Source organism: Candida tropicalis (assembly GCF_000006335.3).
Source record: "Candida tropicalis MYA-3404 genomic scaffold supercont3.1, whole genome shotgun sequence".
NCBI classification, from domain to species: Eukaryota; Fungi; Ascomycota; class Pichiomycetes; order Serinales; family Debaryomycetaceae; genus Candida; species Candida tropicalis.
Window position 1 is genome coordinate 122,525 of NW_003020038.1, and position 27,560 is coordinate 150,084.

The window sequence follows — 27,560 nt, forward strand, 5'->3', positions numbered from 1 at the left end:
TCAGATGATGCACGTGAGAAGGCAAATGAATCGTTGAAACAATTGGGTGATTCATTGAAGGAATTCCATCGTAGAAGACAAGAAATCTTGGAATCTAAACAGGCTGAAGAAGATGAAAAGGTTGACGAATCTGCTAAAGAAAGGCCAGATGAATTCCAACACGTTGATGGTGAAAATGCTGATTTTGATACTCAAGCATTGGGTGCTGCAGACAAAGATCAAGTTCAATCTATTGATGAAGATAAAGCCATTGACGATGATGAAGAACAAGAAGAGTCTTCTGACTTACAAGAGGAAATCAAGCAAGAAGAGAAACCAGAAGACGAAGAAATGAAAGATGCTGCTGATGATGATGACGAAGAAGTTGCAGATGTCAATGAAGAGAATCCTGATGCAGATTTTGAAGGAAAATCAAAGAGTGCTTTCATTGGTGAAAGAAAGATTTCAGATATGGACGATGATATGATGATGAATAGAGAAATTGAAGAAGATGAAGATGATGATGATATTAAGATGGAAGAAATTGGAAACACAGACCTTGATGAAAATGAAACCGCACCTCCAATGACCTTGGAAGAAGCACGTGACTTGTGGAAGAATAGTGAATTAGCAACTCAAGAATTGGCATCTGGTTTATGTGAACAATTGCGTCTTATTTTGGAACCTACTTTGGCTACTAAATTGAGAGGTGATTACAAGACTGGTAAAAGATTGAATATGAAGAGAATTATTCCTTATATTGCATCTGATTTCAAAAAAGACAAGATTTGGTTAAGAAGAACCAAACCATCAAAGAGACAATATCAAATTATGATTGCTGTTGATGATTCTAAATCCATGAGTGAAAGTAAGTCAACTGAATTAGCGTTCCATAGTATTGCATTGGTTTCAAAAGCATTGAGTCAGTTAGAAAGTGGAGGATTGTCCATTGTCAGATTTGGTGAAGATGTCAAGGTTGTTCATCCATTTGATAAAGCATTTAATTCTCAAGAGACGGGGGCTAGAATATTCCAATGGTTTGACTTCCAACAAACAAAGACAGATATGAAACAATTATGTAACCAATCATTGCAAATATTTGAAGATGCTAGATCTAGTAGTCAATCTGATTTATGGCAGTTACAAATTATTTTATCGGACGGTGTTTGTGAAGATCATGAAACTATTTTAAGAATGGTTAGAAAAGCTAGAGAAGAAAAGATTATGATGGTTTTTGTTGTCATTGATGGTATTAATAGTAAAGAATCAATTATGGATATGCAACAAGTAAGCTATGTTCCTGATGTAAATACTGGTGCATTGAATTTGAAGGTTGACAAATATTTGGATTCATTCCCATTTGAGTTTTACGTTGTTGTTAAGGATATTAATGAGTTACCTGAAATGCTTGCTTTGATTTTAAGACAATATTTCTCTGAAGTGTCATCATTGTAAATAGAGTTGAAATAAAAATAAATATATATATAAAGAATTATTATTATTATTATTAATATTATTATTATTATTATTATTATTATTATATACTAGTAGCAAAAACTTATTAAAGTAAACCCATTTTATTTATAGCTCTTTATATCCTCCAACAAAAAAAAATTAAAATAAAAACTAAAACCCTAAAAACGAAAATTAAAAAACCCTTATAAATCTATACATAGAAAACCTTATCTATTCTTTTGAACTCTTATTATTTAAAACAACTTTAGCAACGATTATCGACATATCGTCAACTTTACCACCTTGACTGTGTTGATGAGGTTCTTTCAAGGCATTTACTTTTTCATTATAAGGTGTGTAAGCATAATCATCAAAAGCAACCTCTTTAGCCTTAACCAACAATTTACTAGCAATATTCTTTACGTTGAATTTCTTCACACCAACCCATTCCTTCAAGTAATTGATAATTTCCCATTCATACAAGTTATCAGATATACCATCAGAGCACATGACTATGTAATCATTCTCCTGCAATTTGAATGATTGGATCCAGGCAATATCTGAAGGTAAGTGATCTAAAGTATGAGTACCAATTTGTTCAGGACACATTTCAGAAATCATTTGTTCGTGGTTTGTTTCGATAAGTTCACCATCTCTAATAATGTAAACTTTCGAATCTCCAATACTAACCATGGACAATAAATCACCATTCAACATACCAAGTACCAATGTCGATGACCCAGTCAATTTCTGTAAATCCATTAAATGTGAAGTATGCAAATAAGAATCATCTAAAATTTCTTCAATGTCACGTCTTTGTAAATGACGAGGAAATATTTTGATTTTGTACTCTGTCAATAATCTACTGAAAGTTTCCACCATTGATCTTGACCAAACTCCACTTGATGCATCCTTTCCATTTTCTTCCCAACCACTTACACCATCGGCAACAGCAATGACACTAGGAGAAACAAGCATAGTATCATCTCCAGCTTTAATACTTAAAGTATCGCTAGGTGATCCTTTTGGTCTTCTTCGTGGAAGCAAACTATTCAACTGAGTAGGATCAGTTAAATCACTCAATGAATTGATTGAGGGGACTATTGAATCTGAATGATAACCAAAGGAAGCATGTCCGACTTCTAGTTTGAATTTATCGGTAGCTATTTTCTTGAGTTGTTCATGAGTAAACAATGGATATTTGACAAAAGGAATCAGTTCATCAACAGGATTATCCCCATATTCTTCTTCACTTCGCGGACTTCTTCCTAATCCCAAAAAGTAGTTTCTTGCCCCCTTGAATATAGAAGATGCATAGGTTCTTTGTTGTATGATGGGAAGTACTGTGCAACTGATGGCGCGTGACTGTTTTAGTAGTGTACTCCGTATTGTAAGTGACATGATAAGTGGTGATGATGATGATGATAATGAGGAGCAAAGTAATACAAGCAAAGAAGAAGTATTTAAAATACAAAACTTTAGAAGCAAAAAAAAAGATCACTTGAAGGAAAGTTGAATGGGATGATGATTGGATAGAATTTTTTCTTTTTTTTTTTGTATTTCCTTATTCCCCTCTTCCTTGATGATTTCGGATTTTACATTATAACAAACCAACTAATAACAATATTTGGTATTGTACTGCATATATGCCCATACACACTTCACGCGATGCCTGGTGAGTTCAAAAAAAAAAAAAAAGAAAGAAAAACCAATTTCGGAGTTTTGAGCCTCCGTTTTACCCACTTAAATTCCCTAAATAGGAATATTTCACCGGACTATTCTTTGACGTTACATTTCTTTTTAGTTGTTGTATTACTAGCGGTTAAGTGTATATAGTAATTTGTTTTATGATCACATGACATCTGATGGCATCTTCTGTTTGTCATTGAATATAATTACATTGTGACAATGTCATATATGTAGATAATATATTATCCAACAATTATAATTTCTTTATCTATTCCTTCGATGAAGAACAATTCATTGTTTAATATTTGTTTAGGAGTAGAGTATGCTTTTCCTGGTTCCTCCTTACTTTGAAAGAAACAATCCCTGCTTTTCCCGATGGCATGAAACTCGAAAAAAAAATTTTTTGCAGAATCACAAAATCCAGGGTTCAGATTGCAAAAAAAAAAAAAAAAAACAGAAAAGAAAAAGCAATAGTAGTTGTAGAAGTATAGTCATCTCGTGACCCATTAATATTGAAAATAACTCTGAAGGCTACAGGTGGTTGTACCCGAAATTTCCCAAAAGGCAACGGTTTTTTTTAATTACAAATTAACTCCAACCCTAAGTAACCGGTTAGTTGATCAACATTGTTCAAGGGCCACTTGTAGATTATTTATAGTGAAAGTGATCTCTTGTTGGACGTACCGAGATTTGGTATAGTTTTATGATAATAATACTATATTAACTAACTGTGTTTGTGACCAGGCAAGTCCTTGGTTTGATTGTTTGCAGCAATACGAAGTGATCTTGACTATAGTTCAAGAAATTTGAAGATCTTTAATTTGATATTGATTGCACTTTTACCCAGTATAATTTACTGAGTAAAATACACAATAAAGTGATGCTGCCTCGTTTTGCTGCCAGGATCTTTGTAGTCTTCTTCTTCTTCTGCAGACATATCCATCATTTTTGTGGGTGATTCAACTTTGTGTTATTGTGTAGCTCGTTTTTTTTCTCTCTCTCTTTCGTTTATCATGTGAAGATTATTGACCGTTGGACAAAAAACAAAAAATGAGGTGCTCCACTTTAAATATGTTTATCACTCACATCAAGTTCAACTCCCCATAAGGCAATAGTAGAGAGGCTACAGGATGATAAAAAAGGATAATTACACAGACCATACTTCCAGTAGTCGCATACGTCATAAACAACACACCAAGTTATATTTGGGCGTTGATAGATTTTATATTGGATATTTGTTTCTTCTGGGTAAAACAGTTGTACCAGTTTTACAATAGAAAGGATCCTTTGAAAGAATATGTCAAGCAATTATCTACTGTGAACAATTATAATGAATGGAAACAGGTTACTTCAGAAATCGATAAACTAACAAATATGGATTTGTGGAGGCAAAACTTCATTTCTAAAAACTACGATTATGTGTTGATTGATGAAAGATTGAAACTACTAAAACAGGCAAGACAAAATGAAGACAGTCAGTTGATAATGTCATTATTACGAAGTGGACTCATTCGGAATTTTGGAGGTATAGCCCAAAAGAGGCTATACTTGAAGAGTTATATGGGTACGAAATTTAAAATAGAGGAATACTTGAATGAAGTATTGAACTGTTTGGATTACCTTAGTGAAGCCTTGAATAATGACAACGATCAATTTATCATGAATAGTAAACAATTGAAGTTGGATTTTTTTCATGATGCTCGACAATCGTTTGGACGTACTGCTTTGTTATTGCAAGGTGGTTCTTTATTTGGGTTGTGTCATTTGGGTGTTGTAAAAGCATTATATTTCAAGGGCTTATTACCTCGATTAATTGGTGGTAGTGCAGTTGGAGCTGCTGTGGCTTCATTAGTCTGTACTTTAACTGATAAAGAGTTGATTCCTATATTGGCAAATATTGGTGACTTGATGAAAAACATTGATTTGTTAAACCATGAAATTGATGAGAGATACGGAAATGTTGTTGAAAATGTTGTCAAAAAGGGTTATTCACAAGATATTCTTTTGTTTCTTAAGTTTGTACGTGATACCATTGGTGATTTAACTTTTGAAGAAGCATATATGAAAACAGAAAAGATTTTGAATATTGTTGTTCACCCAACTAATCAATGTGTTCCTTCTTTGCTCAACTATATAACCACTCCGAATATTATCATTTGGACAGCGATTTACGCATCTATTGGGACTGGTGTTTTGTCAGATGATGTTGCCCTTTATGTTAAAGATTTCAATAATGAAATTGTCTTGCAAAACCCTGATATCGAAGTAAAATTCCTTAAACCTCAGGATGTTACGTATCACCAACAATACTTCAAATCTAAAACCAAAGGAAGTACAACAACTAATCATGAGGGTGAAAAGGTAACCATGTTTTTACAACAACAACAGTCACCATACACAAAATTGACAGAATTATTTAATGTTAATCACTTTGTCATCAGTTTAGCCAGGCCATATTTAGCACCTTTAATAAGCAATGATTTGAAACACTATCATTCATACGGAAAGATTAAGTATGATACAACAAAAAAAGTTAGAACATCCTCAGGAGGAGAAATCAGTAAAAAAGATATTGAAAAATACGCCAAGGACACCAGCTATAACTTGATGAAGAGAATAAAGACGATTATAGGTTTAGAAATTCAACATAGATTAATGGTATTGAATAAGTTTGGAATGTTGCCTGATCTCATGAAACGTTTTTTCATTGATGAAAAACCATCAACATTGCAATCATTAAGTTCAATTAGAGAAGTCACGATAGTTCCTGAATTGAGATATTTGATGCAGGATTTTGGTAGAGTATTTGATGTACATAAGACTTTTGAAAATATACCTTATTGGGTGTTAGTTGGAGAAAGATCAGTTTGGCCATTATTCCCATTATTATGGACTAGATGTGCAATTGAATTTGCATTAGATGATTTATACAACATACATAGAAAAAGAAATTAACGATAATATAGTTTTATTTGAAAGTCCTTTGTTAAGTAATAAACATATTCCCTTTCATTTATCTTCAAGTTTGGTAAATTATAATAAGGAATTGTACCCTTTGAAATTGTTAAACTTCCAGTTATATCTTTTGCTCTACCAGTGTTTAATGGTTGTAAGGAAATATTCAATTGGGAACGATGAAATAATTTAATCAAGAAATCACTAGCCTTGAAACTTGGATCTGTAGATAATAATGATTCATCTTTAATCACATGTTCTTCTTTTGAAGAGATTACAAATAATTGTTTACATTTTTTATTCAATTTGATAATATTGAATAATAACTCATCACTAGTTATATTTGTTCCATATAATAAAATTTCAGGATTTTCTAAAAATACAACCCCATCTTGATCAATTTCAATATCAAACATATTTGAAATATCTTTAATTGGATTTTCTGGAGTTTTAATCAATTCAGTAAATAATCCTGTGAAATAATCAATAAATTTGAAATTTTTATCATTATGTTCCAAATCAATGTTTTTCTTACAATTTTGAATATATTGCTCCTTATTATGAACAAATGAAATCACACTGACTTTACTTCTATTTTGAACTCTTTTCAAATCAGTATTAACTAAACTGGCACTACCGATTAATGATGTTTCGATAAGACTATTAATTAACCATGTTGGGGTGGTAGATGGATGATATGTAATGGTTGATAAATAAGAATATGATGAATTAAGAATATCATTTGATATTAATGAATTATCTTTGAAAAAGATTAAATCTTGACTTGAATTTGACATTGTTCTGTAACGGGTTAGATCCAATACGGTATTGTTGTTGAGTTCTTATGTGAATCTCTACAAATCTGTAGAATTTAAAAAAAAAAATTATTCAAAAAAAAAAAAAGATTTGAATAATTCCGATGGCTATAATTATAGAATATAACCAAAAAATGAAACGTACGGGAATCGAACCCGTGTCCTCAGCTTGGAAGGCTGATGTTCTACCACTATACCAACGTTCCGAAGAACAACTGCAAGAACCGGGAATCGAACCCGGGGCCCAACGATGGCAACGTTGGATTTTACCACTAAACCATTCTTGCAACTCAGCCAATCTGGCTGCTTGTTGGAGTTCGAAAATATTTGAGTTTTTGTGAATAAGTTCAATTTGTTGCTTTGATTCTCAGACAATACCTATTAAACGACATACCAGCAGGGCCATTGTTGTATTTTTTTAAATTAATCCACATGATTTAACACCACATTGGCTATAATGTATGGTTTTTATTCTTTTAAGTCAATCATTATGATAGTTGGGTGTTTTACACAAGTCTTTACTATTTTGTGTCCCGATTATATATTTTAACTTACATGCCTAACATTTGAAGGAGAAATTCATTTAGATCAGCTATGATCTCTTATATTCAATCTAAGATTGTGTAAAAACCATCAAAGGCTATTATTTCATAATTTGTATTTAAAATAGACTTCTGTGTATATTGCATTATTTCGTAAAGAATTTGAATAAAAATTATACTAAACCCCCATTTCATATCGGAATTTTTTATTTTTTCATTTAATTGATAAATTTTTTAACTTTTGAATACACTACAAAATCCTTCTGCTATGTCCCTATGGAATACTAATATAATTTTATATTGATGCGGTTCTTTAATGCAGTAAATTTTAACTTTTATAAACATTTGCACGTGATCGCTTCTCACTGAAAAAAGTCTATAATTTGCACCATTCTTGCACAGTAATACTTCTGCCATTTGACAAACAGCTAAGCCCCAATGCTCCTTATTCGATTATAAAAAGACCAATTCAGCTCCTCAAATCTTAAATTTTTAATTGACTTAGATCTACTTTCGAGTCTAAACAGAAAATAATAACAACACTTCTATTTTGAGAGTTAATTGCCATTTTGTTTCTTGTCTTTATTCAATTCATAAACATGAAGGAGAGTCAATCTATGTCTAAAAGTACTCAGTACAAAATTGCTTTTGCTTCTGCGTTTTGCTTTCTGTTGATAGTTATGATCATGAAAACTTTGATTGAGTTATATTACAATCGTCCACAAATTAACCAGCCAAAAGAGACCGATTACAAAACGCAAAAATAATGTCAAAGTTTTTTTATTGGGTAGATAGATTATCGCTGTGAGGTTAGTTATGAATTTGAAGTATTTTAAATAATTCATTGGTAATAGTTTATCAAACAAAGGTTGTTCAGATGTAATGTATATCTTTTCAATGGTCGAGAGGATCTCTGATGTGACTAAACGACAATAGATATCTGATAACGGAAAATTTGATATTATTTTAATCCTGCTGTCTTGGCTGATGTGCTATATTGAAGGATTGAATTGCCGAAGTATGTTGGGTTGTCAGTGATTAATATTATTCAACCGTTACAGGAGATGAGAATCTTTATATATAAAACAAACGAATGTTGTTATGTTTTATGCAAAAATTATATATCGGTTTTGATATAGTCTAGATCAGAAGTTCCATAATTGTACATAATAAATTACAGATTAGTAGAACTCGAAATCATATAATTTCAATAAATTGATTAATTAGATAATATTGGACCCGGCAAATAACTGCATTACGTGGAATACACGACACCAAATCTGCAAATTCTGAAGGCTTCTTGGGCATAAAGCTTCACTGAACCAGTTTGGTGGATATCTAACAATATATAAAAGACCTATATGACTTTATGACTAAATATTAACTCCTATATAGATTCATTGCCTATAAACTAGATAAATCGTCTCTTTACACATTCCGAGAGCTTTCGATTGACATCGGGTGATGCCGTTCAATATAATTAACCTTGATTGGCTATCAATTTTATATATTAATTGTGCTACGTATTGTAACCGGCAGTTCAAACATTTTTGTCTTAATGGCACACGTTTACACTGTTGGTATGACAAACGCTTAAAATCAGGAATCTGTTAAAGTTCCCGCGCAAATATGGCTGCTGCTATATGTTTTATTCCTTTTCTTGTTCAGAACAAGCTTGGCTGCAATAAGACATCCCAGTTAGCACCTTTGCAAAAAGAGTAATCAACTTTTCATTATTTCTAAAAATATGTGGCCAAAACTATTTGACTAGTCTTACTTTAATAAAATAGGGGTTAATTGGAAAATAACCAATAATTAAAACTATCCAATGACAATCCAATCCTTTCAGCAACTAGATTCACCATGTGTCGAGTATGAATAACTCTTAAGGTATAAGGGGTATAGTAAAATTAAAGTGAAGTGATATCATCATTTTTTTTGTTTCACAAGTTGTTTATTTTCTTATTGTTTAGATGCCCATTGTTTAGGTTGCTTATCCTTTAGGCTATTCATCCTTTTCGCGTGTTCCATGGATGTTAGCTTTATGTCAAATATAGTGAATCGAAGTCTCATATAGCTACTTCATATTTCTTGGCCATCGGTTTTTTTTTATTTCACTTTTTGGTCTATCTGTTAATTATCAAAATATTGGCAGATGCTTGTCTACCAGCTACCAACTACCGAATACGTGAATATGTGTACATGTTAATTCTTTTTTTTTTCGAATTCAGTGGAAATTATATAACAATAGTAATAATAATTTTGTTGAACATTAGACTTCAAATATTAAAGTTATCTAGTTTTTAGACTAAAAATAATTGACCAATAATACTTGAATATTTTTAAATAAGGTAAATACCGATTTCACTTGTCAAACACACCAATTGCCACGCCTTTTGAGCCAATGGTACTAATTAACCCCATTAATATAAGATTCTATATTCTATATAGTAGTTACTATTTACTTCATAACTTGTTTCTTTACTTGCTTAATACTCTGAAGTTGAATATAAATAGATAATTACTCCCCCTTGATTTTTGCAAAAGTTCTTATACTTCAAATCAGTTATTGATAATACAGATTTGAAAAGTATTATAGTAACTTCCTCTACAAGTTAATTATTATTGGATACAGACTATATTCGAAGAGCTGACGATATTTGGTAACATGAAGAAGAATCAATCTACGTCAAAAAGTACCTACTACAAAATTGCGTTTGCTTTTGCGTTTTGCTTTCTGGTGCTAGTTATCATCATAAAAACTTTGATTGACTTCAATTACAATCAAATAAACATTAGCCCAAGAATGGACAAGAGATTCACAAAGGGGACCGGATTTCAATCTTTTAGTAGAATAAATAAAAGGGTTGATTGGAGTCAAATTGCACTCAGTTTTGGTTTGAGTATCATTACCGGTGTTGCTACTGGTGCAACATATTTAAGTGGTATGTTCTGCTCTACTCTACTGAAGTACTTGGTGCAATGGCCACAACTGGCTTACTTGCTGAAGGTGGTTCTGCCTGTGTTTTGGCTGCAGGAGTAGCTTTACTTTTCAAATCTGCAGAAATAGCTGTTCAGAACTCAAATTCTGGCTGGCAGTGGTCAAGCGGATCTGACCTGACTAAAAGATACGAGAAATCAGACAATGGGAAAACAGGTTTTTTAAAATCTATTGATTTAACAAATGAATTATATCAAAGAAATACTCTGAGTAGCATTGATTTTGAAGCTTATCACTATAATATGTTGGGGGTTCATTTAGTAACAGGTACAGGTGAATTTGGTTTAGCAAAGGTTGTTAGTGCATGGAACACAACTGAATATGGTGATGAACCCCAGGACCATTTCGCTGTAGTTTTACATTATGTGTCAAATACCAGATGGTCCGGAAAGCTGATACTTACAAATTATGGGTCAATGCATCAGGTAGCTCGGTTGTTTGCAAGTAATGAAAGCGACTCTTCCAATACTCCAAGATCTGATATTTATTGGGTTACTTATGATTGGGATGGATTCAACGAAAATTTGTTAAGACAGTACTGGACCAACTTGGATGATGAGAATATTACCAGCCAACAAAATTCAATCAAACAGCAAATCGATTACTACAATTCCAGAGATGATTATGCTGTCAGTAAGATTTGTATGCCATTAGGGTCAGGGGATGCAATTGGCCAAAATACGATTCTTTTAGGAGAAACATACGCGAACCAATTTGGCGGCGTTGATGGTGAGTGTGAACTGGGTTGATACAACATTGTTTATTTACTATTTAAAGAGGAATAATGTAACTGTTGGTTGTTTTGAGTTTGTTTATTATTTTGTGTTTGATTTATGTTAATGTTCTCTATGTTGCAGAGCATTAGCTACTAGTTTATAATATTTTATATTTGTTTGAGAATATATATCAATTTATATTAGTGAAAGATCCGGGTTCATGATATAATACAACCAATGTAGTTTTTATTTCTTGAATGAACAACTATTATTGTTGAGTCTATTATTCATTCATTGTTTGGTTAGTGTTTTCAATGTGTCTCAAGGCGATTCGGCTTCTACTATCATCTAGAAAAATAGATGAAATGGTTTTTTAAATTGCTTTAAGTTAGTTTTTTCTATTAATTGGAAGTTCCTCAGATCTGGCTAGTGCTTTTTCAAAATACACCCAGACAATTGAATTCTATCAATCTTTGTATACTTTATTTTTGGGCCAATCATTGGCAGAGCCCCTGTGCGAGCAGAACTTCCAACAAGCAGCCAGATTGGCTGAGTTGCAAGAATGGTTTAGTGGTAAAATCCAACGTTGCCATCGTTGGGCCCCGGGTTCGATTCCCGGTTCTTGCAGTTGTTCTTCGGAACGTTGGTATAGTGGTAGAACATCAGCCTTCCAAGCTGAGGACACGGGTTCGATTCCCGTACGTTTCATTTTTTGGTTTCTTGATGAACTTTTATTGGTTGATGTGTAAGTAACCCTGAGAGAATTACCATTGGTATTTTCTTAATGATTTTCCACATCGTGTTGTGATCATTGATCGTTCGTACTTTTTTTTTCAGTAGATGAATTTTATTTTTCTTTTTCTTTTTTTTTTTTATTTTAAACTTTCTCCGTGTCTCATCAAATACTTGAACGGTTTATCACGACAGGGAAAAAGAGAAAATAATCTGAGTTTTTAATACTACTATACTCTAGTTTTTATTTTTTTTCATTTCCAGTTTTCAATGCATGCTTGGTGGTAGATTTTCTCAATCAATTAGATTTATTCATAATTTAAGAAACACAATGAAACGACCAGTAAACGAGACTATTACTTTAACACCACCAGAAGAAAATATTCGAAACGTGTTAGTTGGGTACTGTGACTACTATAACAAATTGAATAAAGATCCACTAGAATTAAGAATTACTGGTGGTTGGGTAAGAGATAAATTATTGGGTAATGATAGTCATGATATTGATATTGCAGTGAATCACCTTACTGGAGAACAGTTTGTTAATGGATTGCATGAATATTTGAAGAAATATGAACCTGAGTTATCAACAAATCATGTTCATACAATTAAAATGAATCCTGAAAAATCCAAACATTTAGAAACTTGTACCACGAAGTTATTTGGTATTGATATAGATTTTGTTAATTTGAGATCAGAAGAGTATACTCTTGAAAGTAGAGTGCCTACCATCGAGTTTGGAACTCCAGAAGAAGATGCTGTTCGTCGAGATGCCACTTTAAATGCATTATTTTACAATTTGAACAAGAGTGTTATTGAAGATTTTACTAAAAGAGGTTTAGATGATTTGGAACATGGAATTTTAAGAACCCCTTTACCTCCAATCCAGACTTTTTTGGACGATCCTTTAAGAATTATTCGATTGATAAGGTTTGCTAGCAGATTCAACTTTGTCATCGAGCCAGAGACATTGAAGGCGATGAAAGATGATCGTAACAAGGTTGCATTGCAAAACAAAATTAGCAAAGAGAGAGTTGAAATTGAATTGAGAAAGATTTTAACCAGTAAGAACCCGGGTTATGGGTTGCAATTGATCAATTATGTTGATCTCGCTGGTAGTATCTTTTATGTTCCGGAGTTGGAGAAAGAATTTGATATAGAAACATTGCAAAAGGCAAGAACTCAGCTTGCGCCACATATGGAAATTGCTAGTATTATTTACCCTAACTTTAAACATATCATCTTAAATTCTACTACCAAAATGAAGCACGAATTGGGAACACTAATATCAAGTGATGAATTTAAGAACATTTTCTGGTTGACAATAATCTTGCACCCATACGTTCAAGTTAAATCACTCAAACCAAACAAAGACATTTTCAACCAATATCTCCGCTTAGGACTTACTTCTAAGAAGAGTGATATTGCAAAGGTTACTGCGATCAACTATAATGTTAGTCAAATTGCAAAATTATTCGAGGATCCAAAACTGGTTAAACGATCTGATCTTGGTTTATATTTGAGAAAGTTCCCAGGTTATGCTCCATTGAACTTACTTGCCAATGCACTTTTGGAATGTGTTGCTAAGGTGGCTATGGATATTCATTTGCCTTCTGAATTACCTGTTCCATTTCCGGAACAAAGTGAAGAAATTGTTAATGACAGTAAGATAAACAGTGCTATTAGCCGAGTTGTTAGCAATTATGAAAGTTTGTTTAAACAAATAGAGCTTTGGGATTTGAAGCACGTGGATATGATGAAGCCATTAATTGACGGAACGACCTTGTCCAAGACCTTGGGTATGAAACCAGGACCCTGGTTAAGGCCTACTACCGAAGAAATTTTAATTTGGCAATTGGACAATCCTGACTTATCACTGGACCAATGCTTAGAATTTGTTAAATCTATTATTCCAAAGTATACTAAGTAGAAAGACGTTGTAAATACATACAAATATATATCTTTACAAAGAGGTAGTAGTATTCATCACGTGTAGTTGATACGGGCCTATATCGCACCGGAATTTTGTTGTTCGTTCTCAAAATCTTACAAAGTAGACCATGCAGGAAACTGGAAAAAAAAATGGTGAAAAAAAAAACTTTAGTGGAAAAGTTAGTCATATTTGAATTGAACCAAATTAATTGAATTTCTCCTTTTTCTTCAATAAGTTAAACCTTACAACAACTAACAAACAATGTCCATTGAGAAAGTGCCAATCTTGGGTAAAGAAACTATCCATGTTGGCTATGGCATTCAAGACCATATTGTCACTGAAGTGGTTGACAATTTGGCTTCTTCTACTTATGTTATAGTTACCGATACCAATGTTGAGAAGACTCCACAATTTTCCAAATTAACTAATGATTTCACTAAAGTATTGAATGAAAAACGTCCTGACTCAAGAGTATTGACTTATAGTGTCCCACCAGGTGAAAATAATAAAAACAGAGCTACAAAGGCAGCTGTTGAAGATTTTCTTTTGCAACAAGGATGTACTAGAGATACTGTCATAATAGCCGTCGGAGGTGGTGTGATTGGTGATATGATTGGATTTGTCGCTGCCACTTTCATGAGAGGTGTCAGAGTTGTCCAAGTTCCAACTACTTTATTAGCCATGGTTGATTCATCAGTTGGTGGTAAAACTGCCATTGATACTCCATTGGGTAAGAATTTTATTGGTGCTTTCCATCAACCTCAATATGTTTTTATTGATGTTTCCTATTTGGAAAGTTTGCCAACTAGACAATTCATCAATGGTATGGCTGAAGTTGTTAAAACTGCTGCTATTTGGAACGAAGAAGAATTTACCAGATTAGAAAACTTTTCCAAACAATTTCTTTCCGTCGTTACAGCAAAAAACCCAGACTTGTTGTCTATTAAAGAAGAATTGGTTAAAACTGTTTTAGAATCTGTGAGAGTTAAAGCCGAAGTTGTCTCTTCTGATGAAAAAGAATCTAGTTTGAGAAACTTGCTTAATTTTGGACACACCATTGGTCATGCTATTGAAGCTATTGTCACCCCTGAAGCTTTACACGGTGAATGTGTTTCCATTGGTATGATTAAAGAAGCCGAATTAGCAAGATATTTGGGAATTTTACCACCAGTTGCCGTTGCTAGATTATCAAAGTGTCTCGTTGCCTATGGCTTACCAGTTACCATCGATGACAAATTATTCTTGCAAAGAGTTGGTCCTAAGCGTCACAACATTGAAATTGATCTTTTATTAAAGAAAATGTCTATTGATAAAAAGAATGATGGTAGTAAAATCAGAAGTGTTATCTTAGAAAGCATTGGTAAATGCTACCAATTGAAAGCACATGAAGTTTCCAAACAAGATTTGACTTTTGTTTTGACTGACGAAGTCTTGGTTCACCCATTCAAGCAACCACCACAAGAAAATGTCATCACTCCACCAGGTTCAAAATCTATCTCCAACAGAGCATTGATTTTGGCTGCTTTGGGTACTGGTACCGTACGTATTAAGAACTTGTTACACTCAGATGATACCAAACACATGTTGGCTGCTGTTGCAGCTTTGAAAGGTGCAGAAATTACCACTGAAGATAATGGTGAAACCATTGTCCTTAAAGGAAATGGTGGTGATTTAGTTACGTGTGATGAAGAATTGTACTTGGGTAATGCTGGTACTGCATCCAGATTTTTAACTACTGTTGCTTCATTGGTTGGCAAATCCGAATCAAACGATCACGTTGTGTTGACTGGTAATGCAAGAATGCAAGAAAGACCAATTGGTCCATTGGTTGATGCTTTAAGATCTAATGGTTCAGAAGTCCAATATTTGAACAAAGAAGGATCATTACCTTTGAAGATTACCGCTGGTAATGGATTGAAAGGTGGCCGTATTGAATTGGCTGCTACTATTTCTTCTCAATATGTTTCATCCATTTTGATGTGTGCTCCTTATGCCAAAGAACCTGTCACTTTAGCTTTAGTTGGAGGTAAGCCAATTTCTCAATTGTACATTGACATGACATGTGCAATGATGAAATCTTTTGGTATTGAAGTCACCAAATCTACCACAGAAGATTACACTTATCACATTCCAAAGGGAACTTACAAAAACCCAGCAGAATATGTTATTGAATCAGATGCTTCTTCTGCTACTTATCCATTAGCATTTGCTGCCATGACTGGTACTTCATGTACTGTTCCAAATATTGGTTCTTCATCATTACAAGGTGATGCTAGATTTGCTGTTGATGTTTTGAAACCAATGGGATGTAAAGTTGAACAAACTGCCACTTCCACCACCGTCACTGGTCCACCAAGAGGTCAATTAAAACCATTGCCACATGTTGATATGGAACCTATGACCGATGCATTTTTGACTGCTTCTGTTGTTGCTGCAGTTGCCCAAGGTGACTCTTCCACTACCATTACTGGTATTGCTAACCAAAGAGTCAAAGAATGTAACAGAATTGAAGCCATGATTACTGAATTGGCTAAATTTGGTGTTAAAGCCGATGAATTGCCAGACGGTATTGAAATTCATGGTATTGATATTGCTGATTTGAAGACCCCATCAATTGAAAAAAGAGGTGTCTGTTCATATGATGACCATAGAGTTGCTATGTCATTTTCATTATTATCTGGTTTATGTAAAGAACCTGTGTTGATTTTAGAAAGATCAACCACTGGTAAGACCTGGCCAGGTTGGTGGGATATCTTGCACTCCAAGTTCAATATTGAACTTGATGGTTACGAACCACCATTTGGTACAGACAAAGAAGGTACAAAAGCTTCTGATAAGAGTATCATCATTATTGGTATGAGAGGTACTGGAAAATCCACGTTGTCAGAATGGTTGGCTTCATTTATGGGATTCAAATCTTTAGATATGGATGTCTATTTGGAAGAAAAATTGGGTAATGATATTAAATCTTTGATCAAGGAAAAAGGCTGGGAGTATTTCCGTGAACAAGAAGCTGCCATTGCTAAAGAATGTTTCTCTAAATTTTCTAAAGGTTATGTTCTTTCAACTGGTGGAGGTATCGTTGAAGGTGCAGAAAACAGACAAAGATTGAAGGACTACATCACCGCTGGAGGCATTGTCTTACATTTACACCGTGACTTGGAAGAAACTGTTAGTTTCTTGTCTGTTGATACCACTAGACCAGCTTACACCAGTGAAGTTAAAGAAGTGTGGTTAAGAAGAGAACAATGGTATGATGATTGCTCCAATTACCATTTCTACTCCAGTCACTGTAATACTGAAGAAGAGTTTGATCACTTGAGAAAATCTTTTGTTAATTTTATCAAGATTATAACTGGTACTGAAAAAGCAAGTATTCCAAGTGGTAGATCTGCTGCTCTTAGCTTGACTGTACCAGATTTGAATGCCATTTCTAGTCAATTAGGTGATATTGCAGTTGGCGCGGAAGCGGTTGAATTGAGAGTTGATTTATTAAAAGAAACTAGCTCATCATTTATTGCTGATCAAATTGCAGTAATTAGAAAACATATTGATTTACCAATAATTTACACTGTGAGAACCGAATCTCAAGGTGGAAAATTCCCAGACAATAAGGTTGAAGAATTGAGAAATTTATTATTGCTTGGTGTGAAGTTGGGTGTTGCTTTTATTGATGTTGAATTGACTGCTCCAGTTGAAGTTATCGAAGAAATCATCATTAAGAAGGGCTATACCAGAGTTATTGCCTCATATAATGATATTGCTGGTAAGTTGGGATGGAGCAATGTCGAATGGACTAATAAATACAACCAAGGTGTTTCTATCAATGCTGATATTGTGAAATTGATTGGAAGAGCTTCTTCTCTTCAAGACAATTTAGAATTGGAAGTATTTAGAAAGCAAAATACTTTGAAACCGTTGCTTGCTGTTAATTTGGGCTCTCAAGGTAAATTATCTCAAGTATTGAATACTATTTTCACACCAATTACTCAAGAATCACTTCCAAATGAAGATGGTTTGTTGACAATCAAAGAAATTAATCAAATTTATTTTGATATTGGTGGATTAACTGCTAAGAAATTCTGGGTTATTGGATCCCCAATTCAACATTCTAGATCACCAAACTTACACAATGCTGCTTACAAGGCATTGAATTTACCATTTACTTTTGATAGATTTGAATCCACTGATGCTGATCAAGTCTATAAGGAATTGATTAACAAGCCAGACTTTGGTGGTTTAGCAATTACTATGCCATTGAAATTAGATATAATGAAATATGCTACTGAATTATCTGACGCTGCACAAAAAATTGGTGCTGTTAACACTTTGGTTCCATTAGAAGGTGGATATTTAGGAGATAACACTGATTGGGTTGGTATCACTAGTTCTTTCACAAGAGCAGGTGTTCCACCAAATCCACGTGTCAATGGTTTAGTTATTGGTGCTGGTGGTACTTCAAGAGCTGCTATTTATGCATTACATCAAATTGGATGTGAAAAGATCTACTTGGCTAATCGTACAACTTCCAAATTGAATGAAATTAAGGACTCATTCCCTAAAGAATATAACCTTGAAGTTTTAGAAACAGAAGATCAAGCTGAAAAGGCACAAAATGTTGGTTTGGCAGTTTCTTGTGTTCCTGCTGATAAACCATTGGATGAAAGTTTATTACAAAAAGTTGAAAAGATTTTAGCAAATGGTGAAAAATCAAGTAATGGATTCAAATCAACTTTATTGGAAGCTAGTTACAAACCAAGAGTAACACCAATGATGAAGATTGCTGATGAAAAATTCAAATGGAGAGCTATTCCTGGTGTTGAAATGTTGGTAAACCAAGGTGATAGACAATTCCAAATCCATACTGGATTTACTGCCCCATATGATGTTATTCATCGTGCTGTTGTTGAAGAATAGACGACTATTATTATTATTCTTATTATAAATAATTTTAAAATTTAATATACATGTATAATGAAAAAAAAAAACATTAGGTAGTGAAGGATGAATACACTAAATTTTATAACGATAAATTTTTTGTGCCCCGTCATCTCCGGGTTTTTCAGTAAGGTTCAACTTCCAACAATTAGAGCCTATAGCTCAGTTGCAACAGCAAGAATGGTTTAGTGGTAAAATCCAACGTTGCCATCGTTGGGCCCCGGGTTCGATTCCCGGTTCTTGCAATTTCTTTTTTGTCCTTTTTGCAACAATTTGTTATCCTCAAGCAAATGTTGCTTTTTTTTTCTTTTTATCTACTAATTCCAATAGATTCTATTACGTGTACCTAGTTAGTTTGCCGATCATATCTACTTTAATTGAACTTGTCTATGAATTGTCTACAGCATAACACTATACTTCGTCGTCAAAAATTCCTTAAATAATTTGTTGTCAACTGTGAATTTTTACATGACAACGTGAGGTAATAATTACCAGTAAGAACAATCACTTCCATAAACAGTATTTGCCCACTTGTCAACAAAAATAAAGTATTTAACTGATGCTATACACAAACTCTAAGATCTCATGTAAACCTAGTAGTAAACAGAGTTACTCTGAAAGTGATTGACTAGTAGTCATCGTGTGCAAAAAGAAGAGCCAAAAAGGACAAAAAAAAGAAATTGCAAGAACCGGGAATCGAACCCGGGGCCCAACGATGGCAACGTTGGATTTTACCACTAAACCATTCTTGCTGTTGCAACTGAGCTATAGGCTCTAATTGTTGGAAGTTGAACCTTACTGAAAAACCCGGAGATGTCAAATACGCATTAAAATGGTGTTTTATTTAATATAGATTCTCTTATTTAAACACTCAATTTGTCTAATTTGGTTAATTCATTACGAATAACAAGTATCAGTAGTCTATACTTTACTTTGGTGTTTATAGTTTCATTACAATTATGTCAGAATACTACAAGAAAACATCTTTGAAACAAGTAGTTAAAAATATATTGCGAAGTTGAATTTAGATTAAAGTTTTTTTTTTTGTGCTAACAATAGAATCACTACCCCTTTCAAAATTATATTGACAATTATTATCAAATTAAATGTAGATAAAATCAAAGACTAATATTCAACTAATTAAGACGAGATATCTTTTTCATTCTTTAATATTTCTGTCATGCCCATACTAGGGGAGATAAATTTTTAGAAATGCAGGGAGACCAAAAAAATAACAAAAAAAAAATAAGAAACATTAAAGAAATTGTTTCATCTTGAAATATTAAAAGATTACATTACGCGTATCATTGTTTTTCAGTTAGTCGAGGAATAAACAAGAATTATGTACCGATGAACCAGCACCATCATACCCCCTGAAATCATATTACAAAAAAGAAAGCGATTAAATGAAAAAAAGGTCATTTCAAAAAGACATAAATTCCTAGCAATATATAAATAGCATCCAGGTAATGATGCTGATATGGATGATATTTATTTATACAAGCCACCCTTTTCTCTTTTCAGTATTGAATTTATTATACAGTGATTTACGAAGAGGCAGTGTAGATAAACCACTGCCTTGCTGAGTAAGAAAAAAAAAAAATTACTGACTGACCGAATTGACTACAAATACACGCACTCATTGATTGATTCATTCATTCACGCACGCACGCACGAGAAGAAAAAATAAGAAATAAAAAATAAATCTACAACACACTCACACACAAAACAATACAATACAAAAGAAAGAAAGAAAGTACTGTATTATTTTAGTTAGTATAATAATTCCCCTATTTCCTACATTTCTTACTTTACTTTACAACATTTGGAATTCTTCTTTTTTTTACTCTCTCTATTAATTGATTCAGTTTTTTTTATTTGATCTTTTCTTTGTCAATATTAATTCAGACAACATGTTTCTTTCTGATATAAAAAGAGATGTACTCGATAGTGCATCAGATGCTGGTAAATCAGTAACTTCTTTTGCCAATTCTTTTAAAAGTTATGATACATGTATGAACAATACTGGATGTAAAGTGGTTTTCATCATTGGTTGTGTCCTTGGTGGACTTTTAGTTATATGGATTTTAACAACTATATTTCAATGTTTATTTATGGGTGCTAAATGTATTGAAGCTTGTTGTTGTTGCTGTTGTCGTGGTGGTAATCAACAAACTGTCGTCTATGAAAAACCTCCACAAACTTATGTCAATCCAAATATGTATCCTCCTCGTTATGATCAACAATATGCTTATCAACCTCAAGCTCCTCCAATGACTGCTTATCCTGGATATAATAGAAATGCTTCTTCTGCATCTGAATACAGTTATACTAGAGGTGATGGATATCAACCTGTCGGAGGGTATTCTCACAAATCAGACCCATTTAGTGATCGATACAAGAGCTAAAGTGTATAGTAAATTTGAATAAAATGAGATCAGCGTTCATATGTTACCTTTAAGAGAATTTGATAATTGTAGAGATCAAATTTACTATTTATAATGCATACATTAATATCAAACAAGCAAACTATTTATCACCAGTGGTTGATTTGATAAACTTTTTACTGCGGCTGAACAACTTTTTACCAAATGAACCAGTTGTTTTACCTAAAGACCCTGTTGTGCCTTCAACTTTATCCTTAACAAGGTTAACAGTAGTACGAAGTGAAGCATGTCTCCTAAGATCATTATGAGCAGCATTTTGATAAGCTTGAGAAGCAACTCTACCAATCAGTAAATGGGTGTTGAATGATGGTTCTTGTTTTAATGCATAATTCAACCAAGTCTGAATTCCAGAATCATATTCTTGTTCTTTAAATAAGGCTTGTTTCAAAGCCGCAATTCTATCTTGTGGTTGAGAAATAGTAATGATACTCTTCCAATCAGAAACAGGATACTTTCCCGGTGTTATTGCTGATGGAGTATTCACCTTTGGAGTAACACGAACAGTGGCATCTGTTTTCATGGTTGAAGTTGACGTAGACCTGGCTCTCTCTGTTGTTTCTGAACTGTCTGATGCTTTTCTTGCATCAGGTGGAATTAAACTATGATACTTTTGTGGCAACAAATCTTCCTTTGAAGCAGCAGGAGTTAATCGTTCCTCTTTAAACAATGGTCTTTGGTAAATATGATCACCCAATACTGAATCATTAAAGGAAGACATTGTCATAGCTGGATTTATTGATTGATCATCACCATGGTATTGTTCAACTTTATTAGTTTCCTCAGTATCACTATGTTCATGTTCATCTTCACTTGCCGGATCCTCTCGAATACTTGGCATACCCGCATCAATGGTTTCGGGAACCGATAAGGAACTTGAATTGGAAATTTCTTCCGCTATACTAGAATTTGTGTTTCTAATCTTAGTGAAGTTATCATAAGTAGATTTTTCTGGATTATAGTTAATTGATTCACTATCATTATCATTGATGAACTGACTACGGAATCGATCAGTATTAGGAGTCCATCCACCCAAGTTGAATGTCGCATTACTCAGGGTTGAAATCCTTCTTGAATCTCTAACATCCTTAGGTAAAAACTCATCGGCACCATCAGTTCCCTTTTGTGAACTAGTTTCCATGGATAATATTCCTGTAGATAATGACCCGGATGAATGCACCAGGTGCAATTCAGGAGGAACTAGTTCCAAACTTTCTTTTCTAGATCCATCTTCATTAACAGGTTCTTTAAGGTGACCAGATGTGGCATCCTCTTCTTCATGTTCTACTTCTTCTTCTTCCTCTTGTTCATGCTGTTGTCCGTGATCTTGTTCTTGTTCATGTATTTGACTAACTTCTTCCGCTTCCTGTTCATGCAATTCATCTAATTTTCCAACATCAATACCTGGAAAATCATCAGAAAATACAACTGATTGTCTAGGAGGTTTTCTAACAGATTGTCTTCTACCAGATAATGTATTCAAATAATCATCATGTGCCTCTTTCTGTTGAGAAATGGATAATGGTTTAATTGGGAAAGAATAATCATCATCATCATCATCCTCTTTATTATTGACTTCTTCTTTATAATCATGGTGACTTTGTTCATCTTTCTGTTGTAGAGGTTTCTCTTCATCAAATTTACTGAATGAAGTATTCTCAAAATCAGGCAATGATACATCGTGATCCAATGGAGGTAATATATCATCTGATTTATCCCCTCCAGAAGAATTGTTTAACTCATTAATAAATGAATCGATATCTGGTTGGGAATCTTGGGGAACATTTAAACCACCATCAGCATACTCATCGTTACTTGAATTCTGACTGTTGTAACCCCAATCATCATCATCATCATCATCATCACTTAAATCAAATTTGCGTTTGTCCACCGATAAAACCAAGCCCGGTTGTTCTTGATTAGTGATAGTTTTGGTTTCTTCAAGAACATTAGTGGCAACTGGATGCACTGGTTCGTCTTTTTCTTCTTTGTCTTCTTCTTGATGTTGCTCTTTTGAAAATTCAGTGGTTTCTTGATGCGTGGCCAAACGCAACGATATTGGCTCTTTTTGATAGGAATATTCGGAATTGAAACTAGTTTCAGATGCAACTGATGGACTCTCTGGAGGAATGCTAGCTTGGCGTGAATAGCTATAAGTTGGTGTCGGTGGTTCGAAACTTTGATGTGATGACTGATGGATGAGTGGTTTGACATTTCTAGTATCAATTGTTGGAGTGTTTGAAGTTGATTTCGATGAAGATTTTTGAAAATGTTCAACTGTTTCATTGAATCCCACTTCAGAGCGGACATCATCACTATCATTCATATCATCTTCACTACTATCGGAATAAATACCATTATTGTTACGTTTATCAACTGATAAAACCAAACTTGGCGGTACTGATTCATTGAAGGCGGTGGTTTCATGTACTGGTACATCTTTAGTAGTTGAAGATGGAATCACAGATTTAAAATCTGCTTCATCCCCAATTGAATCATTTTCATCTTGGTCATCTTCTGGTAACCCATCAAATACCTCTTCTGCGCTCTTTATGTCCTTTCTATAAATTGATAATCTTAATCCTGGCTGACCCATAGATGAAAGTGGATGAGGATTCTCAGGAGAATATTCTGGTTCATCAGAATATTTCAGGTCTGGATTATAAAATGAATCATTGTTCAGTTCAACTTGTGGGATCTCATCGTCACTACTGAGTTCACCAACATGCTTGTCTTTATCAATTGATAAAACCAAATTGCTTGGTGCTATATCTGACTGGGGGATTGTACCATTTGTAGTGGCTGTGTTACTCTGTGCTTGATTTTGGTACTCTTTAATGTCAACTGCTGGAAGAGGAGGAACATGATCACTCGGTAATTCAAATCGTTGAGGAGTAGGATTTTTCTGTGGTTGTTGTTGTTGTTGTTGCAGTTCATAATCTTCATCTTGATACTCGTATCCGTCATCGTTTTCATAACCATACTCGTCGTCTCCCCAGTCTCCATAAGTAGGAACAGAATTGACCCATCTTTGAGACTTTTGTCTTCCAAATCTATCCGTCATAATTGATCTAAAATGAATGTATTGTTGATTTGATTATGAATAGTCAAGATAATGTAAACAATAGGGAAGAAATAAGAGGAAAAGAAAAAAAAAAAAAAAAAGAAAAAGAGAAAAAATGAAACCAGATCATGTATTTATTTTTTTTTTTTCTCCTGTCGACTTTATTTTTTTTTTTTTTACAAACAGGAACAAGAATTTTTTTTTTCGTGGTGCGTTTTTGATGTCTGCCGCCAATGGATACCCTTTTTATTTACTACTGGGTCCACTTCGTCGCGGTAGGGTTGAGTATTTTTAGATTCTATGCTGCGCCAGAAAAATAAAAACAAGTTTACGTCATACAATACACAAAGTTATACGAAGCAACATGTTATTTTCCTATTTGATATTTATATCTATTCATCATTATAATTTACCATCTGGATCACTGTTTTGGTGGACTATAATATCTGGGTAGAAATCATTGATAATACCACCACCAGTTTGCCACATGGCCCCATCAACTACCAAAACATCACCAGTGACATAAGAGGCAGCAGGACTAAACAAAAACACGGTGGCGTCAGCAATATCTTCTGTAGTACCTTGTCTTTGCAAAGGAATCTTCTTCTCCAATGGTGTATCTGAAGGTGGGGCCAATCTCAGCATACCTTCAGTACCAGAAATAGCACCTGGAGCAATACAGTTGAATCTAATACCCAATGGACCTAATTCAACAGCAAGAGCATTACTCAAAGCATCAACACCAGCTTTAGCAGCACCAACATGTGCTTGCATTGGAACACCAGTGTAGTGCAAAGTAGCACTAACAAAGATAACAGATCCCTTGTTTTTTCTCAATTCATCAAATGTAACTTTAACGGTATTGAAAGAACCCAACAAATCAATATCAATGACGGATTTGAAAGCATTTGAAGACAAATGATTGAAATCACACAAGAAATTACCAGCAGCACCAGCAACAACATAATCAATTCTACCTAATTCGGCAACTGTTCTGTCAACAGCTTCTTTAATTGTTTGAATTTTACGAACATCAACACCACCGATACCTATAACTTTGGCACCTGGTCTTAAGGATGCAATTTCTTCAGCAGCTGACTCTGTCTTTTCAACATTTCTACCAATAATAGCAGCATTAGCACCTAATAAAACCATTGCTTCTGCTTGAACACGACAAATTGAACCCGCACCACCAGTGATGAAGACAACTTTTCCGGCGTAGATATCTGATTTCCAGACACTTCTCTTAACATAAGATTGATCTAAGGTATTTGGCATTGTAGTAAATGTAGTAATCTATTTGAACACTAATTCGATTATCAAAAAAAAAAAATATGTATTGCCAAAAAAATAAAAAAAAAGTGGCAGGAAATGTAAAGTACTTATAGACGGAGTTTTTTTTTTTTTTTCATATTTGTATGTTCTAAGTTTTATGTATGAATATCTAGCACATCTTCCTTTTTTCGGTTTCCTATTGTGTTGTCTATTGTGAACTTGCTCGGTATAAATCATTTGACTTGCGGGGTTCCATGCATTAAAACAAAAGAGAATCACTGTTGGGAGCAGTGCATATTTTCTCCACCCATGTGAAATATCCACCACCAGGCAATATATGACTGCAAAAAAAAAAAAACAAATAATAATGAAAATATATACAGATACAGTTAAATGATGACATACTTCCATGTTTCAGATCGGAGTTAATCACTCACTTCTACACGGAGATAGAAAACCCCAACTTATTAAAATAATTCTATTAAAGTTTTAAATATGTGATTCTATATACACGATTTCTATGAATCTAGTTTTTTATCGGAGTTGTTACCGGAAAACAAATCCAATTGCTTTAGTGCCATTTGGTAAAGCAAAAGCATAATTGAACTTTGAATACCGGTCCAGATAAATCTGGGTCCAACTCCAGAAAAGGCTCCTAGTATACCTTCATGTTTATATATCGATACCAATGCTTTCAATGTAGCATTCCTGTTTAGTAACCTAACAACAGGATTGGTAATTATATGTTTGTCAGATATCGAACTACCCAATTCTGCAGTATTCATTGCTGTTTGAATACGTGTTTTAATAACATCAAGCGGTGTTGTCAACACACCAGCTAAACCCCCAGCTGCGGCACCTGTGAATAATTCTGCAGAAATTGGCAAGTCATCCGAACCCAGATTTGAATAGATAGCCCAACTACGGAAAGTTTCGTAGAATGAAAACTGTAACGCACTAAATGGTAAATCTCTGAACAATGTTTCTTTATAGCCAAAAACAAACGTTCTTGGTCCTTCAGTTTTATATATAGTTACAATTGCATTCCATAAACCTCGATAATTATACCCGCATTCTTTTGTGTACGGATTATTGTACTTACCTTGTAATTGTAATCTTGTCTTCAACACTTCAGAAGGAACATAAAATACACTTGATGCCAAATCACCTAGCACTCCTGCAATAAAATAAGCGAATGTATCATTTATGTGCCAATCATTAATCATCTTTCGTTTGGAATATTCATATGTTCCAAAAAATGCTGCTGTTGAAGGGAAAGATCCCAATACTGCTGGTGTATATCCACCATATAATCCACGAAAGAACCCTTCTTCTTTTAGTATTGTTCTATATGCTGGTACCATGTTTTTATATTTTGGATTATGTGACAATCCTTGTTGTCTAGTTTTAACAGTGTCCAAAGAATGCATGGTACTATCACCCACTACACCACCAAATCCACCAGCTAACATACATTGCCAAATTGGTTGTACTTTTTCTTCTCCGTTATTTTGGTCATCATGATTGGCTGGGGGTGGTGGTGATTTCGTTCGATGATGAGCCTGAGGGTCTTTGTGATGATCGTGGGGTTCGAATGTTAAGGGTATAGTTGAAGTTGTGAAAGATTGTGACATATAAATATACTGAAAATATTGAATGATTTATCTTATTCTTAAAGTATCCTTATCAACATAAAGATCTGTATATGGAATCAATAAAAAGAAAAACTCAAGTAGTGAAAAGCGAAACCTAAAAAAAAAAACAAAAATAGAAATTAATGCAAAGTGAAAATTGAAATGTTGTCAAGACTCAGAATGGAATTTATGGAATTTTATACAAAAAAAATATTAGAAAAAACTGAGGAATTAACTTTAAAACAAAACAATTAATATGGCAAATGAATGAATAGTTATTGAGATGGCTAATGGTATTGGAAAAATGGTACAGTTATGACAGTATTCAAAATGTAGTATTTTTTTTTTCTGATCTTTTTTTATTCGTTGGATTTTTTTTTTTTCATGC

General features: G+C 33.8%; 12 protein-coding genes and 6 non-coding genes across 18 annotated transcripts; 10 read left to right on the forward strand and 8 right to left on the reverse strand. All coding sequences in view use genetic code 12, as the record gives it.

Moving 5' to 3' along the window:
• Positions 1-330: 330 nt before the first annotated feature.
• On the forward strand, positions 331-1,434 carry CTRG_00055 (vWA domain-containing protein; the record flags this gene model as incomplete). Its single annotated transcript, XM_002545228.1, has 1 exon — positions 331-1,434. The coding sequence occupies one exon, from the start codon at positions 331-333 to the stop codon at positions 1,432-1,434; it is 1,104 nt and encodes a 367-aa protein (XP_002545274.1).
• A 231-nt stretch (positions 1,435-1,665) lies between these two features.
• Positions 1,666-2,835, reverse strand: PTC8 (Ptc8p; the record flags this gene model as incomplete). Its single annotated transcript, XM_002545229.1, has 1 exon — positions 1,666-2,835. The coding sequence occupies one exon, from the start codon at positions 2,833-2,835 to the stop codon at positions 1,666-1,668; it is 1,170 nt and encodes a 389-aa protein (XP_002545275.1).
• Positions 2,836-4,497: 1,662 nt separating this feature from the next.
• Positions 4,498-6,078, forward strand: CTRG_00057 (bifunctional triglyceride lipase/lysophosphatidylethanolamine acyltransferase; the record flags this gene model as incomplete). The annotated part of the gene is made up of 1 exon (XM_002545230.1): positions 4,498-6,078. The coding sequence occupies one exon, from the start codon at positions 4,498-4,500 to the stop codon at positions 6,076-6,078; it is 1,581 nt and encodes a 526-aa protein (XP_002545276.1).
• Positions 6,079-7,028: 950 nt separating this feature from the next.
• CTRG_06368 lies at positions 7,029-7,099 on the reverse strand. The gene has a single exon. It is a non-coding gene; the product is annotated as a tRNA-Gly (tRNA).
• Positions 7,100-7,109: 10 nt separating this feature from the next.
• Positions 7,110-7,180, reverse strand: CTRG_06367. Its single transcript has one exon. It is a non-coding gene; the product is annotated as a tRNA-Gly (tRNA).
• A 2,923-nt stretch (positions 7,181-10,103) lies between these two features.
• CTRG_00058 (uncharacterized protein) lies at positions 10,104-10,478 on the forward strand (the record flags this gene model as incomplete). The annotated part of the gene is made up of 1 exon (XM_002545231.1): positions 10,104-10,478. One exon carries the CDS (start codon positions 10,104-10,106, stop codon positions 10,476-10,478), a length of 375 nt encoding a protein of 124 aa, XP_002545277.1.
• Positions 10,418-11,185, forward strand: CTRG_00059 (uncharacterized protein; the record flags this gene model as incomplete). The annotated part of the gene is made up of 1 exon (XM_002545232.1): positions 10,418-11,185. One exon carries the CDS (start codon positions 10,418-10,420, stop codon positions 11,183-11,185), a length of 768 nt encoding a protein of 255 aa, XP_002545278.1.
• Positions 11,186-11,708: 523 nt separating this feature from the next.
• Positions 11,709-11,779, forward strand: CTRG_06327. The gene has a single exon. It is a non-coding gene; the product is annotated as a tRNA-Gly (tRNA).
• A 10-nt stretch (positions 11,780-11,789) lies between these two features.
• Positions 11,790-11,860, forward strand: CTRG_06328. Its single transcript has one exon. It is a non-coding gene; the product is annotated as a tRNA-Gly (tRNA).
• A 298-nt stretch (positions 11,861-12,158) lies between these two features.
• On the forward strand, positions 12,159-13,814 carry CTRG_00060 (tRNA adenylyltransferase; the record flags this gene model as incomplete). Its single annotated transcript, XM_002545233.1, has 1 exon — positions 12,159-13,814. The coding sequence occupies one exon, from the start codon at positions 12,159-12,161 to the stop codon at positions 13,812-13,814; it is 1,656 nt and encodes a 551-aa protein (XP_002545279.1).
• Positions 13,815-14,078: 264 nt separating this feature from the next.
• On the forward strand, positions 14,079-18,734 carry ARO1 (Aro1p; the record flags this gene model as incomplete). Its single annotated transcript, XM_002545234.1, has 1 exon — positions 14,079-18,734. One exon carries the CDS (start codon positions 14,079-14,081, stop codon positions 18,732-18,734), a length of 4,656 nt encoding a protein of 1,551 aa, XP_002545280.1.
• Positions 18,735-18,929: 195 nt separating this feature from the next.
• Positions 18,930-19,000, forward strand: CTRG_06329. Its single transcript has one exon. It is a non-coding gene; the product is annotated as a tRNA-Gly (tRNA).
• A 436-nt stretch (positions 19,001-19,436) lies between these two features.
• On the reverse strand, positions 19,437-19,507 carry CTRG_06366. Its single transcript has one exon. It is a non-coding gene; the product is annotated as a tRNA-Gly (tRNA).
• A 1,161-nt stretch (positions 19,508-20,668) lies between these two features.
• On the forward strand, positions 20,669-21,163 carry CTRG_00062 (uncharacterized protein; the record flags this gene model as incomplete). Its single annotated transcript, XM_002545235.1, has 1 exon — positions 20,669-21,163. The coding sequence occupies one exon, from the start codon at positions 20,669-20,671 to the stop codon at positions 21,161-21,163; it is 495 nt and encodes a 164-aa protein (XP_002545281.1).
• A 121-nt stretch (positions 21,164-21,284) lies between these two features.
• Positions 21,285-24,263, reverse strand: CTRG_00063 (uncharacterized protein; the record flags this gene model as incomplete). Its single annotated transcript, XM_002545236.1, has 1 exon — positions 21,285-24,263. The coding sequence occupies one exon, from the start codon at positions 24,261-24,263 to the stop codon at positions 21,285-21,287; it is 2,979 nt and encodes a 992-aa protein (XP_002545282.1).
• A 402-nt stretch (positions 24,264-24,665) lies between these two features.
• Positions 24,666-25,541, reverse strand: SPS20 (Sps20p; the record flags this gene model as incomplete). The annotated part of the gene is made up of 1 exon (XM_002545237.1): positions 24,666-25,541. One exon carries the CDS (start codon positions 25,539-25,541, stop codon positions 24,666-24,668), a length of 876 nt encoding a protein of 291 aa, XP_002545283.1.
• Positions 25,542-25,559: 18 nt separating this feature from the next.
• CTRG_00065 (uncharacterized protein) lies at positions 25,560-25,949 on the reverse strand (the record flags this gene model as incomplete). The annotated part of the gene is made up of 1 exon (XM_002545238.1): positions 25,560-25,949. One exon carries the CDS (start codon positions 25,947-25,949, stop codon positions 25,560-25,562), a length of 390 nt encoding a protein of 129 aa, XP_002545284.1.
• A 107-nt stretch (positions 25,950-26,056) lies between these two features.
• CTRG_00066 (uncharacterized protein) lies at positions 26,057-27,172 on the reverse strand (the record flags this gene model as incomplete). Its single annotated transcript, XM_002545239.1, has 1 exon — positions 26,057-27,172. The coding sequence occupies one exon, from the start codon at positions 27,170-27,172 to the stop codon at positions 26,057-26,059; it is 1,116 nt and encodes a 371-aa protein (XP_002545285.1).
• Positions 27,173-27,560: the final 388 nt, after the last annotated feature.